At 44.3% G+C, this 15,371-nt stretch overlaps 1 protein-coding gene across 1 annotated transcript in view; it reads right to left on the minus strand.

Annotated features, from left to right (window-relative positions):
* Positions 1–15,371, minus strand: part of ARHGAP31 (Rho GTPase activating protein 31) — a 61,780-nt gene that overhangs the window by 18,021 nt on the left and 28,388 nt on the right. The window contains exons 2-5 of the mRNA XM_054218249.1: positions 6,840–6,942; positions 6,202–6,346; positions 1,360–1,442; positions 612–719 (exon numbers count right to left, since the gene is read on the minus strand). Of these exons, the coding sequence (XP_054074224.1) occupies positions 612–719; positions 1,360–1,442; positions 6,202–6,346; positions 6,840–6,942 (439 nt within the window). The remainder of the gene's footprint in view (positions 1–611; positions 720–1,359; positions 1,443–6,201; positions 6,347–6,839; positions 6,943–15,371) is intronic.

A 15,371-nucleotide genomic window follows, 5' to 3' on the forward strand; every position in this document is an offset into this window, starting at 1 on the left:
TTTATTTTTTTTTCCAGATACTATTTTTTCTTGTTCTGCTTAGCTCTACAATGTATCAATCAGCCAAACCTCTGCCTGCATCTTATCCAGGCCTCTTCCCAGCAGAGTGCCAGCCATAGCAAACATGACAAACTTGCTGGTGGTCTTGAGATCTGACACTAGCTGCCATCTTAAGCCCACAAAGCTCATCTCACTTATGTGAGGCCTGTAGTATTATTGCCCTGTTGCCCTCCCACCCACGCCTTGCTGTCTCTCATCGCCCCACTGCTGAAGTACTGGCACTGTCAGAAATGTCATTTCCGTTCCACAGTGATGAGCTAACTCCTCATTTTTAAATCAATGTGCTCAACTTGCAAATACAGCTTTTTTATATAAAAAACACACCAAACCACAAGCTTTCTTGGATGCTGGCAGCAAGACCTCAGATTATTCAACCTGGAAGAATTCTTTCTCCTTTTAAAAGCTGTTTGCTCTGACCTACTGTTCCCTTTAGGTGTTCTGCTTTTCCCTATCTCTGCATTTCCCTCAAGGGATGGGTCTCCAGGCTTGGGTGCTGGCACTCCCCTTGGAGGTCAGAATGATGCTCTGGATGAGAGGACTCTCTACTGTACCTGAGGAGATTGGGGGCCCACACCAAGGCCAGGTTTCTGGTGTGCATGTTGGTCATGTTGCTGAAGGAGGCCAAGTGAGTCAGGTGCTTGATCAGGTATTCCAGCGTTCTGTAGTGGTTTCATATGAAGAGAGAAAAAAGTGTCAAGTGACCGATGCCCACCCACTGAGACAGCACAGCTCAGACCCAGCCCTGACCTCACAGCTGTCCCCTGTTCAAGGAAGGCAGTGTCTGCAATAGCACAACAGGCCCCATAGGATGGAGGGTTTACAGCACCAGCACCAGCATTTACATGGGATGGCAGTGAACATCTGAACAACTGTGCTCTTGGGTGGCCAAGGATGAGGCACGGACCGAACAATCCTTAGTTTGATGGGTGCGAAGAAGGTGGCAGATGGATGGGAGAGGGAGTGGGGTGCTGCAAAGGCTCAGGGCTTAGTTCTTGCTCAAGGACCTCCAGCAGATCATCTTCTCACCACCACAGCCAAGACACTGGCCAAGGGTGCCATGGGGATCACACCCGAGGAGGGAGGATGATAGAGTGTGGCAGGGAGGGCTTGTTCAATCTCTAACAACAGTTTGTTCAATGATACTTAAATGCCAGACAAATTGTTGTCAGATTTGGAAATGGTGAGTCAGCTTTTGGGAACTGACTCCTGGAAATTAACTCCAGTGTTGTTTCAGGCAATATTCCCTGATGATGAGGATCACCACACTGTTCCTCAGCACCTCAGTGGACATGTTCTCACCTGTAATGCGACGGTGGGAGCTCCTGGATGACATTTTGAATTCGTGCCAACTGCTCGTCCTCAGGGAAGCGTGATACTGCTTCCTGTGGAGATAAAAGGAAACAGTCTGCCCTGGCAACGGACTCAGGGGAAAAGGAAGAGGGATAAGGAGGGTCACATGAGACAGCCTGTCTCAGAGGGAATGCTCTCTTGTTACCTTACAGAGCTATTGGTAGAAGTTGCTTTGTGTTCCCAAAGCCACAGAGATTTGCTGCGCTATTATTTCATGTCTCAGTACATCCTCCCCACAGATTGGGACAGGGTGGTCGATGTCTTGGGGAGAGGGGCGTTTAAGGACTGAGACCTTCATTTAAGAGTTATGTATTATTTTCATTTTTTTGTTTGTTCTTTTTCCCTTTTTTAACTTGGGCAGTGAGAGGTGGAATAGAAAGAGCAGGAAAGAGAGAAGTGAAAATAATGGAAAAAAAAGAAAAATAGTAACACCATCCTCCTAAAAAAAACAACCTGTGTTAAAAATAAAGCAGGTCTTTCAAGCCCTGTCTTATGAAAACAGCTTGGATATACATGTTTCATATTCTTCAATATAAGCAATACTTTGCCCATCTATATATAAAGATAGCTATAGGGATGGTTTGTATGAGTTTGCATCTTTTATGATGGGAGAAGCCTTAGCAAAATCACTGTCCAGGTAGATTAATAAATTCTTATACTCAGGGTTAGACTAGGTTAGACAGAATCAAGGGTATACAATTGGTCTGGAGCAAGTGTCTATGGCCAAGAGCTTAGAGAGCCACGATAAGCTTTTGTCTGCATTCCTAGGAGTTTACTGCATTGGTATTCATCTGTTCAGCTATTCCCTTTCAATATTTGTGCTGGGGGAGGACAAACCACCAGCGAGTTCAAACAATGCATGACTGACTGGGAACCTCCTGCCTACCCTACTGCCACTGGAGTTTGGATCGAGTTCAAAGAAAGACGCTGGGACCCACACTGCCAGCAGAAGCTTTGCCTACGGACAGACGTCAGCACTGCTAGGAAAGGAAAGGAAGGAAATAACCCGTCCCAAACCACCCGTCGCTTATACGTTATGAACCTGAAATTACCAGCCACAACCAGAGAAGCATCTTCTTGTAGCAGTCACTACAACATCCACACTGCTGATGCTGCCATCTCTGTTCTGGTCACTGTCCTTTTCCAAGCAGAACACTTCTCATGTAGAACCAACAGCAAACCAAACATTGCCAGTTTCAAGGCCAGAGATGAATATGAATCATGTTTTATTCCCTAACACTGGGAATTGAGATCTATGCCCTCTAGTTTGAACTTCTCATTGGTGTGATAGCAAAGAAAAACAAGTGAGGTCACTAGTTTGGTGTACATGACATGTGGATGCACTTGTTTTTGCCGAAATTCAAGGTAGGTTAACTCCTAGTACTTTATACCCATAACTAAAGCTCCTTTTGTTTTTTAAAAAAAAAAAAAGCGCCTTTTACCACCAGCCCCTTTTTTCTTTTTTAAAAAAAAAGCCTATTACCGTCATCCCAGAAATCCTATGTATAAGAACTCTTGTGATATTCATACAAGGTTTCCAGTTGAATGGCCTTGTACAAAGATGGAGATGGAGAGAAATATAAACTTTAAGTGGTCCATATGAAACATTAGATTTCAACTAGATTGTACACGGTATTTTCTCTCCCAGACCTGATTTTCATTTCCATATTTAACTTCCAGATCTCAAAGACTTCATGCTTAGACAGCAAGTGAATACCAGCTTCTCTGAGGTCATGACCCATTCGAACCTCTGAGACACATTTATGACCCAAAAGTGTTGTGCCTTTGAAATCTGATGCCCCCTTCAAAATTCAGGAATACAGCAGCAGAATTCAGAATTCAAGAACGAATAACTCCATTTATTATGTGTCTGTTAATCATGGTATGAATTTATGTCATTTACGATTTTTTTTACTCCACTGGTGATTCTAGGAGTGCACAATTCATAAGCCCTGTTTAAAAAGTGGAATAGAGATTGGAGAGAGAAGGTAGACTTGACTTCTTACAGCTGATTTGCTCTGAGGGAGTACTCAGTCCCTCTATGTCCAAGCTAGAACAAGCCAAGCAGAGTCAACCTACCTATGCTGTGAAACAAGTATCCACCACTAGAATACAAGATCGCAACCTGGGGAGCATGAGAGGACATCGTTTTGCAAAAGTTGATAGCCAATGAGGTCATGACTGGGATGTTACATCCATGAACTTGACGTAGCGATGACCAAAAGGCCAACCCCTCCCTAGTCATTAAGAATTTTACTTTCCTTAGCCACAAATGTCTGAATCACTCTGCTGACTCAAAGTGGAGCCTATCCCATCTCAGAGACAGCTCTGACTGAGTCAGGCTGGGATTAGCATGCATCCTTTACTCCTACCAGCGCTCTTCTGCTGAGGCACAGCTGCCATCGTTCCCTGTCCAGACACCCCACGCGTACACACGCTTCTAGCAGTTTTTCTTCTCCTTGGGGAATTGGTCTTTTTTCTTTCTTTCCTCCTGGTATCTGACTGTGCTTCCTGTCAGCTGGGTTACCCATTATAAATCCCCACTGAGTAGACTTACGCGAATAATGGATCTTGTGGCTGAGTGGGCAAACTAAAAACCCGGAGATTAAAAAAAATCCCTTTTAGGTCAATCCAAAGTGATAACATTTTGGGGATCTGGCACAGGATTTTAAAAAACAATTGTTTGAGGTTGACCAAAACATCACACTCAACCGTAAGTGAAAGAAATTATCATTTAAATTTGAGGCTGTTTAACCCTTTTCCGAAAGACGTTTTATTTAAGAGTTAGATGTGTTGATTTAATGTTGAAACATTTCCTTTAGAAAGTATTTGTAAGAGAAACATTTAGACAGTTACAGAAATGTTTTCCCTTTTGTTTTTGAATAAAACTATTTACCAAATCTATCTACCAAAAATCTGCAAGTCATCATCTCAAAACTGCACTTTTCAGCAAACATTCTTTCCTAAAAAAAGTTTCCATCTAAATCCTCATGTTTCCTTTAGAGCGTTTTTCTTTCATAAATCAGTAGTGATAGCCAGAAAGACACCAGCCAAATAGCTTCAACAAGAATGAGACTCATCAGTTACTGTGAATGGTTGAATAATACCCTGTATTTTCAAGATCCTATTCATCCTGACTGTCTCTAGTTTAGAGATCCTATCCTATATCCTCAGGATCCTTATATCCTGAGGGTACAGGTCAATTTTTCAAATGTGCTCAGAATTTCGGCTGAAGATTTGACTATACATCACCTTGAAACACAGACCAATCTTACTTAAAACTTGGCATCGAAACAGCAAGACACCTAACACTATTGCGTATCTGTCAGGCAGCGCAGGGAGCCAATTCCCACCCTGTGTTCCCCAGCTCAGTTGTAGTCTCTAACAGCTACCTGACTTCTTAAAGCAGGTTGCTGCTTGGCTGGTCCCATCGGGCTTTGCCCTACGGCAAGCTCCCTTGCACAGATATGCCTGCCTCTTCCCATAGCAGGCAACAAGGAATCTTTGGAGAATGGCATCTTCTTGCATGGATGCCGAGGATTGCTCTCAGTGCCTCCTGTGCCATAGCGGCACCACTTGGAAGTGCTTGATTCGGGATAGAGGCAATGCAGGCAGTAACACCTGAAGCTAAAGTTGTTTGCCACTTCCCATTTCATTAGGACATGATTTTGCAAAACTTCTTCTCTGCAACATCTGACATGTTTGGTGATGTCTGTCCCCTCCACCTCCCAGCAAACGGGAAAGAGTAGGATGACAGAAATTCTTAACAAAGGACGGATGTTTCTAACACTGAGAAAACAATCTTTCCTATCCCCCCACCCAAGTTGGTGATTTCTTTTAGCTGAAAATGCACACCTCTGGCACAAAAAATTTCAGCCTGAATGATTTGATTTATATTTCTTGGAGTCATAAGCAACTGAAAGTGGACTTAGAGCGGTAAGAAGCAGGCAACCTTAACAACAAGCATAGCTTGCTGTGCCACCTTTTAATAAAATATTATCTGTCATCAAAATTAGCCAACTCTCCTAAAAATTCAGGCTTTGTGGTCTTATTTTTCTGCTCCCCTGCAGTCTGCTCCTAGGCTCCAACTCTATCTGTGTATAATCTATGCATGTTTTGCAGAATCGAGTTACTACTCTTTGAATTATAATCTCTTTAAACAAGGTTAAAGACTTCTGCTTGGCCAGCTGCCACTTCCCTCTGCCATTTGTATTTATGACATGATCATGATGGACCAGATACGCCACAGCTGGCATAACCTGTGTCATCATTTGCACTCTGACAAACTGTATGAAAAATGCTACAGAGGCAGAAAAGTTGGTGCTTTATACATGGGCTGAGCAATCAGTTTGTGCAGGTGTCAGGGACTGTCGGAGGAACAGGGAGGAGGAAACTGCACCCTTGTGATTATGATCGTAAGCCCCAGGTGACCCAGAAGACTCTCAGTGATGGACAGTAATGAGGAAAAGAAAGAGAATTAGTACCTCTGGGAGGAGGTGCACTGTGGGGAGAAAGAATAACAGCAGGGAAGCAACACGGTGAAAAAATGAGCAAGATGAAGGGGAGGAAACAGCAGAGAAACTGAGAGAAACAAACATGAAACAGGGGAAAGAAACAAGGACAGGGAAAGAGAGCCAGCACAAGACAAGAAGGGAAGAACACTGAGAAGTGTTTATACAGATAGATGCACCAGAAGACAAGACATCGGAGTGAATCCCAAACAGCTGTCATGGAGGAACACGCAGCACATCCACACTGCTGGAGAGGAACGGGAATAGCGAAGGGTCTCACCGTGAATTTCTTGTAGAGCTCATAAGTGAGGAGAGGGTTGGGCAGTTCCCTGAAGTACAGCTTGCAGAGCGACCCCACACAGTGGATGTCCTGGAGGTAAACTTCCCTTGTCAGATCCGGGCATTGGTCAGAAACAAACTCTTGTCTGAAACAATATGGAAACATAACAATGTAGGCGAATAAGAACTGTAGCATCCCAGTACTCCACCCTAAGTACTCTTTCACAGCTAGAAGAAAAAACAAACCGGAAAGCAGAGATGTCTCTGCAGCCTGGCCCAGGTTGTCTCCTGGGATCAGGCTGCAAGGTTTCAACTAGTCTCTGGTTTCCTTAACATAGTCCCATGAGCGGACCCCAAACTGATATAAAGACATTGCTTTGTCTTGAGAGAGAACAACTCAGCATTTGTGCTGAGACCTTCCAGGCCTTTCCCATTAATAGAGGCAGAGGGAGATAATTTTTTTCTTTGTCATGGAAGAAACATGAAATGTTCTATTTCCCTGTTAAGAGCTTCAGAGGCAGTTTATCTTCTGCATCAGTGTAGAGCTCTGGTGACCCCAGTCTATGCCTGAGGGACTAACAGTGAAAAGTACCAGCAATGTGACCGAATCCCTCTGGCACTCAGACAGATTGCCCTTACCTCAGCTTTTGTATGTTGGATGTCACTCCTGAGAGGCGGTAGATCCCATCCACAATGCCATGAGTCTCAATGAATTCTGCACAGCTCTTCAGCACGTAAGGGACTAGGAGGGGAAAGCAAGGCAAGATGCCCAATGAATACACACCAAGAACTTCCACAAGTCACCTCAGAGGAGATAGTTTCATGAAACAACAGCAGAGGCTCTCTGCAGATGCAGGGAAAGGTATAGCAATGGGAGAAACACAGGGCAAGCTGAAAACAACCACCATAAAATGGCTGTAGCCAGTTTGCAAAGTGAGGATATGCTATGGTTGTGCCATGCCACACTCATTGACGTATGACAGTGATAGACCCTGAAGTCACAGAAACACTGTGGGAAGAAAGGAAGGGTTTCTCTCTCTCCCTTTTTCTTTTCTTTCCACAAAAAGAAGTAATTTCATTCTAATTGAAAGCATGAGGTAAGGCATGAGGTCCTGGGAACCTCCCCCCTCCCCAAGACAGAGCTCCAGCCTCACTGAATTGTGCCAAAAAGGTCTGATTGGCTTGGATAAAAATCAGAGAAGCATTTGCACTTCCATATAAGCCTACATACCCACAGTTTAGTGCTCATAAACCCCCACAGAGGGGGTGTAAAGTTCAAATATTGACTAGATCTGCATACTGACAAAATCTGACATTGTCTTCGAAAGAACTCCATCAACATAACCAGCCAAAGACTTAACCAGACTTAAAGCCAAGAGGAGCCTGAGGCACAACATTTACATCTAGACCTGGACCCAAAGCCTATGTTTATTTTTTCCCCATTATATAGGTATAGGAAACCCTCATCCTCTTGGTCAGACCAAGCCTCCCTGTCCCCACTACTATAACAACCCTAGCTATAACAATAACAGTAAGAGAGCCCTTCCTTATTAGGTGCTAGAAACTACTGTGTATTTAACGCAATGCTCCACACAGCCATAAGCCCAAAAGTCAGTAAATGCAGAAGTTAAACTTCCCCGCTGTAATGCTGACTCTGCTGCACTGCACATTCGGAAAGCCGTATCGAAGAAAACAGACCAAGCCATACATTTGTCTGGAAAGCAAGGCATAGCAATGACTGCATCTTTGCGACACCACAGAGATAATGCCTCTGGCTGGACCTTCCCTGACTACTTCTGCTCAAAGTTCAGGACCATAATGACATATTAACATGTGCTTCATCAGGTGGCATCCAAATACAGCACTCCAAGGACAGACTGAACAAAAACCAGATGGTACATTATTGTATTTCTCACTGGTGCCACTGAGGCCAGAGCCAGCTCATGGGTGAACTTGCCTCTGCCAAGCAGCCCAGGGCACAGGCTCTGGTGAGGAGGGCTCCCAAGCTGGTGCCTTCCTCAGTAACAGCCTATTACTGAGCCCAGTTGGTCAGGGAAGTGCTACCCTTCTGCCTCCCAGCTCTTACTGAGGATGGTAAAGAATCATAGAATCATAGAATTGCTGAGGTTGAAAAGGACCTTTAAGATCATCGAGTCCAACCTTTAACCTACCCTGACAAAAGCCACTTCTAAACCATGTCCCTAAGAGATCCATCTTGTGTGTCCCTCCTCTTCTCTTTTGGCTAACCCAAATGCAGGAATACACAAAGTGTGTTACTTGGAATGATCTGAATGATCCAAACAGACTAATTCTCCTTAAATTAAAGGAGCCTCTCCAAAACAACAGGGAAAATTTGACTTCATGTTTTTTTCAGCAGAGACTAATCATGCAGGCGCATTAGTCATGATGTGTCTCATTTAAAGCCCTTGGACTGGTTTTTAAGACCCTCAAGTTGTTGGGTTAAGACTAACAGCTCAGCTTCTGGCAGGAGCCCTAGCCTACTACAACAACAACGTTCATGGGAAACCATGAAATCACCAAGAGAACAGGTGAAGTCTACAGAGTCAAAGCTTCATTCACAGCAGTCACAGAGTTATAGGGTTCTCTTCTCAAGGACTTTTGAGGAGAAGGCACATCAGTGCCTTCCAGAAGGAACATGGGAAGCATTCCTTTCAGTGCCTACAGCACCTACTTCCCAAGAGGACTAGACGATGTGGAAGGAGACAGAGAAAAAGAAAAGCATGAAATTTCCTTAAAACTCTCCCAAGAAAAGTCCAAGTGACACATCAAGAAAGAGGACCTTCCTATCTCTGAGTAAGACCTGATTATCTGTAACTGCAGTAGGGAGCTCAGATCATATGATGATGACCATGCTAGACATAACAAAAAGGAAAGGGAAATGTCTTCAGGCCTCTTCTTCATTTCTGGCTGGTCAGGCTGTACCATCTTTGTGGCAGGAGCTATGCGTACATGCCGTATTAAGATTTCCTTCTTGGTAGGGTCTCTGGGAATAAATCTAATGTAAACAGCAAAAATGAAAGCTAGACAGATCCATGCTCACTTCAGATCCATTTGGGTGGGATGCCACCTGGAAAAAGAAGAATTAATTGAACAGAAAACCTATTTGGTCAGGATAGCCACATGACAAGGTTTGTTTAAAAATTAAGTAGTCTTCCATAGAGACAAACTTCATATGATGGTGCCTAGCTGACATACAAATGGGGTCCATGCCCACAGCACCCTTCTTTAGATACTTATTAAAACCCCAGTGTTAATAAGCACAACAACTGAAAATGCATATACTGATGTTGTGATTAATTTGACCTCTTGAAAGGAAGAGCTATTAAATCATACTACTTTTTTTGCTGACTTTTAAGTTTCCTTGGGATAAATTAGGTCAAGAGGCCTCAGGCAGGTAAGCAAATCTCTTACATGCAAACCAGAAAAGGCTAGATCCATCTGTTGAGGACTGGTAAGCAAAAAAAGGGGCCTGAGGGGAATAATCTGTACCAAATGTATAAAATTCAACCCATTTTTGAAAGCCAGTGAAGACTCCACGTTAGAGACAACCTATAGACTGCAGATAGACAATATGCACTGAGCTCTGCCAGTATCTCTTACTTCCAGCCCCACAATCTTCCCTGCTTTTCCAGCCCTGGGCTTCTAACATACCTCTGCCAGTGCCCTTCACTCATCATGTACATGATTTTCTGTCATACCAGGTCTTTGGCTCTTATGAAAAGAAACAGCCAGTTATGCCAAAATGTGTGGTGGTTTTGTGATTCAAAAAAAATCCCACATAGGACACATTTCACTTGCAACCAAAAATTACAGACTTTGACCTCAGATCCCTGGAGGTGAAGGGACTGCATCAACTTTCTGCAAAGCAAGCTCCTAAATGCAGTGTTTGTATGAAACTGGAGCACAATAAATGTTTTCTTTGAGCAAAACCTGCAGCTCTGAAATTCCTGAGCAGCTCTGATCTCCTACAAAGCTGAGTCTTTTGGGCACTTGGGGGAGGTGAGGTTAGAGCAGCAGTGAGCAGCTCCCTCCCACTTCCAGCCATCTCTGAGGTGGTTTGATTATTTCGGATGTGGTTCTCCGATGAACCAAAACAAATCCTGTGATCAACTCTGTGTTCAGCGAGGTACAGACTCTAGCACACCCTTTACAACTGGACTCTATTGGCATTACAGGGCACATGTAAATCACAGAGCTGGGTCTCTCCTGAAGGAAGATTGGACGTGGGTGGTGATTTGTAGCAGGGGTGTGCATGTGCGTGCAGGCACAGAAATGGGGAGGGTGAGGTGGGGGGTGTCCAATCTTGACACTTCTATAATTAAAACTGTGCTGGAGGCTTAGAAGTTGGAAGAGGCAGCTGGTGTCACACAGACCCCGCTTGTTCTGCCAGACAGCCAAACTGTCCTCATTTAAAACTACAATAGAAACCAGATGGAGGAGGAGAAGAGAGCATGGAGCAAGGCATCAGTCAGAAGGGAAATTGAGTTATAAACATACTGCACACAAAAGACAATACTTCTCTTCCCCTAGACAAAAATAAACCAGAAGGGCATGCACAGTAACTCGTTCCACTCTCACTGGATATCACCTCCAAGCTCAGCGTACTCAGACATTCACCTTCACCAGGGTCTTTTCCGTGACCACAGCTCATGCCACCTCCTTTACACGTCTGTGTGACTCCTGCTAGGTCAGGTATGGCACCTCCTTCCCCTCCCCTCCCGATCCCATCAGCTTCCAGCGCCAGCGATGTGCGCTGTGCCTCTCGCCTCCCAGCATTGCTGGGAAGGGGGCATCTCTCCCTTCTCCTGTCCCTTCCCAGCCATGGTGTTACCACCCACCAAACCTCCCCACCAGTGAGCAAGGTGCTCACTCTTTGCCTGCCTGACTAAGGCTTCATCTGGCACAAGGCTGAGCATTTAGGATCAAAAGCCAGGGAGACCTTTAAGCATGCACCTAACTTAATCACCAAGCAGCCCTAGTAGGAGGGAACACCAGGAAGAGTTGCCCCATCATACGACCGGTGGGAGGATGTCCTCCTGGTCTCCCACAAAAGCCAGCAAAGAGCAAGAAAGACTCTGGTCCAGCCGCAGATGCAAGCAATGACCTGTAGCCTTCAGTGCCATCTTCTAGAAGAAACTTTTAGTCTCCAAGGGCTCCAGAACTACCCTAGGGAGGAGGTTGCTAAGTCAGCCACCCAAGCCAGTCAATGCAAATACTGTCCAGTAAGACTGTGCTTAAAACTAGCTAATCCAGACTGGGTTGTGTATTCAGGGTACACTAGACTGAACTGGACTGAATAGCAGCAGGCTTCATTTTTGTCTTTATCCTTCTGTTGTTCTCTCAGAGGACTCCTTGCAAGGATAAAAATTAGTGGCAGAACTACTCAGGTCCTTCTTAGTGGTTGGTTTATACCACATGGAGGAGGTTTCATGTCCTCTCTAATTTTATTTTTATTTTAGTTCAAGCAACAGGAGGATAAATGCAGACCTTTCATTTCACCTGAAACGTCAACTTTTTGATGTTTGACTTGCAGGAAATAGTTTGTGGGGTTTTTTTTATTGCTTCCAAAAATTAATCCCGTGCCATAAAAAAAAAGTTGTGAGCATTTTTATTTCACCATTTTGGTTTTGTTACATATTAGCGTTTTTTTAAATTGTCTTCCATTGCCCTCAATAGTAGTGCATGCTTCCTACCATGCTATGTCAATAGCATGACAATAAAGGTCAAAATAGTCTCTTGTTTCAATTTAAATGACTAAATTAGGAAATATTTCCTCCTAAAAAATAAGTGCTTCAGTCTGTACTAAGCAAGAGCTGCTATTTTGTACAAACAAAAATAACAAAACAGTACACATTTTAGAACATATTAATATATTAACTTGGTGTCCTAATCACAGGAAAGGAACAGCATTGTGTAAATGGCAACATACTTGAAAGTCGGCATCTCTGATGTGACATTTTTCTGCATTTCCTGGTGCTTCCTACTTTAAATCACGAGCTTCAATGCTGATTCAGTAGATTTCTTTTTTTTTTTTTTCCTGATCTTGTCTGATTTTTACTAGGCATAAGGTTGGCTGAGAAATAGATTCCAGAGGAGATCAAACTGTGTTGTCTTCCCTGCAGCTCCCCCAAGCCCCAGACCAGCACAGCAGTCACGATTCCAGTTTGCTTCCCAATGCATAGCCCTAACCTGTGGCAGCTAAGGATAAATCCTGCCATGCCACCAGGTATCATCTCCTTTGCCTTCCACGGTCTCCTTGTCAGCGGTGGCCAGGGATGGAAGGGACCACAGCATCCAAAATTGCTGCATAGGATCTCTCCTGCTCAGAGATGAAGTGTGTTGGCAGAGCTGGGGACAGGGAGGTTTTGCCCTGACTGGACGTAACCGCTACAAGGACAAACAGAGGGCTTCAGTCTCCAGGATGTCTATGCATACTTTTCACCGGCACTAAATTCATTTTACAGAAGAAGAAAAAATAAACTGTCTCACCATCAAATTCCAGTGTTTAGTTTGGCAGTTAGCACTGAGCTACCACAACCCCCCTATGCACACACACACCTGTGTTTGAATAGCGTGAGATAGCTAAACAGCACCAAACAGGCTTAAAAACAAATCACCTTGTTAGAGTCCTCCTCCCTTCTTCCCCCTTAGCTGCCATAAACACAGTTTAAAAAAGTCAAACGGCTGGCGCCGAGGTGATCCTCTCTTCATGGACAGCACAACTGAATCACCATATAAGTCACACTCTTCACATTTTTTTTTCCTCTACTTCTGTGGGAAACGTCTCTGCAATGTCACAAAGGTTAGCACAACAGTGCTGTTCCCTGCGATGAAAGCACCGTCCTGAGTGCAGTTGTGATTCTGGTGGGCAAAGACATAGGAAAAACGGATCTCGAATCTGTCAGATGCCGCGAGCCATCACCACCCTCCGTGGCCTGAGCGGGAAATGGAAACGCTGAGCACAGTTCGGGATGTGGCACGCTGATTTCAAGCAAATGCATTTCAACACAGCCTGCAGGCCCAGTGTGAGTTTGAAGGAAGTCAATGGCACCACTGTCAAGGGTTTTTTTCCCATTGATGTTATACCCAGCTTACATCTCACATGTATAAATAAGACGTGTAGGAACACCTGATTTTCCAAAGCAGATGTGACAACTGTGATGTTCCAGGCAGAAATGAAAGAGACGGCAGCAGACCCGGCCAGCTCATCGACAGCGCACATCAAAGAAAGCCTAAGAGAAAGCACTGCACAAGCAGATGTTGACTGCTGACTCTCAACCCCGGCGGTCACCGTGCCCCTCTGAAACGTGACTTGTACCTTGACATAGCTGGCAGATTCTGTCATGCAGGCACTTTTGAAAAGAGGTTGCACTAAATGCTAGAACAGTTTTGTTAGGGAAACATCCTGCTGTGGGTTTCCTGCAAAAAAAGACCAGATAACTGAACAGGATATCTCCACTCCTAACTTTTATGACTTTCTGGTATGGCCACCTCGGAAAACAGTGGCTTAGGTTTTGCAGGGCAGGACAATAAGCTGTGGATGGCCTCAGATAGCTATTTGAATCCTAACAACTGTGATCCACAGCAGATTAGGGTGGATATTGTACAGCGTTTTGTTCACCACAGCACGAGTAATTGGGGTAATTAATTCTGGACGTAGGCACAACGGGACAATTTATGCTGTTTCAGGAAAGGGACACAAGTATAAACATAGAAAAGATCAGAATAGTTTTGAAAGTGCATGTAATGAAATTACCTCCATCTTGGTGACTGCCTATATACTGTGAGGATAAGGAGGCTGTGAGGCAGGGATTCTGCTGTTAACCTTGTTGCTGACAACATGGGCTAAAACCACTACAAAATCCAAAGGCTGATGGAGCCCAGGAGCGACTGGGGCAATGCCGACGCTGCAGCTCAAGGGAGATGGGAGAAGCAGTCTGCAATGGAAGAGAGCAGGTAAGTGTTGAGCGCTGGGATGGATGGCCGGTGATGTAGGCTCCATTTGAAGTCTTTTCAGTGCCCAATGTCTTTCATCCAGATCAATCAACAAGCTTACAGACTGCAGGTGTCATTCTGTATCATGTTTTCCTTCCTTTCTCCACTCCCTTCTTAAGCATGGACACCAATGTAAGTCACACTAACCTACTTAACTGTTGGCAACAAAGCAAGGAAACTATATGGGCTTCATAAGTTTTTTTCCTCTTCTCAAGAGCTTTTGATCTATATGTTTTCATCTACAAGGGCTTCAGAAGCAAGTTAGAAAACAAACAGTGCACAGTCTCCATCTTCTGCCTGAGCCTGCTAGCTGATACAGACTTGCTCAGCTTCTTACAGTCCCAAAATTGCTCTAGAGGTGACTTGTAAGCTGTTACACCTATTTTTTGACTGTAAAAAGACTGTAGAAACCAACATCTCCCTTGACACATGGGAACTCTTATATGGGATTCTTAGAATCCCAGAATTTGGAGAAAGGCAGTTCAAGGGGATCAATGCATATCCCCTCCCTGGCTGTCAATGTTAGTTTGTTCCTTATTCCTTTTCAACTCAGACTTTAGTGTGCCAGGCCATAGGGACTCCAGCTTTCTCTTTAAAAGGAAGCATTTTGGGGCTGTTAGAAAGAAATTATGGTTGCTTAAATCTTGACATGCATCTGAAAAATACCAGTGACCAGTTAAACAGTTTTGAAGTCTTTTGTACTGTGCCTTTCACAAGCACCACCTCCATACACTGAAATCTATAGCAATCTCTATAGGATATAGAATCTGTCTGTAGTTTCTGTGCTGTTCTGTCATGCTATCTCACTGTTAGATAGATCCTTAGTCCACTTTCATAGTGATGGCATGCTGGTGACAAAGCAACTAATTCCCAAATAGAAGCTTTTGGGAGGCAACAGGAAAAATGATGCTGCTGTTATCCTGCTGGTGAAGAGACAGAGCAAAGCGATGACCTGGGCAGTTGTCTCATGAACTCTGGTGCTGCAGCAAGGTGAGCTTTTCTGCAGTTCTCTCTGTGGTTCTTTCCCAGGAAATTATTGTTGTCCCTTTGAATGTGCAAGGGTAGGCTGGAGGTCCATCAGCACTCATGGTTCTCCTTCCATGCTTGCTGCACAGCAAGCCATTTACAAGCATATACGACAGCCATTCCCAGACT

The sequence above is a fragment of the Rissa tridactyla genome, chromosome 1 (assembly GCF_028500815.1).
Source record: "Rissa tridactyla isolate bRisTri1 chromosome 1, bRisTri1.patW.cur.20221130, whole genome shotgun sequence".
Lineage (NCBI taxonomy): Eukaryota > Metazoa > Chordata > Aves > Charadriiformes > Laridae > Rissa > Rissa tridactyla.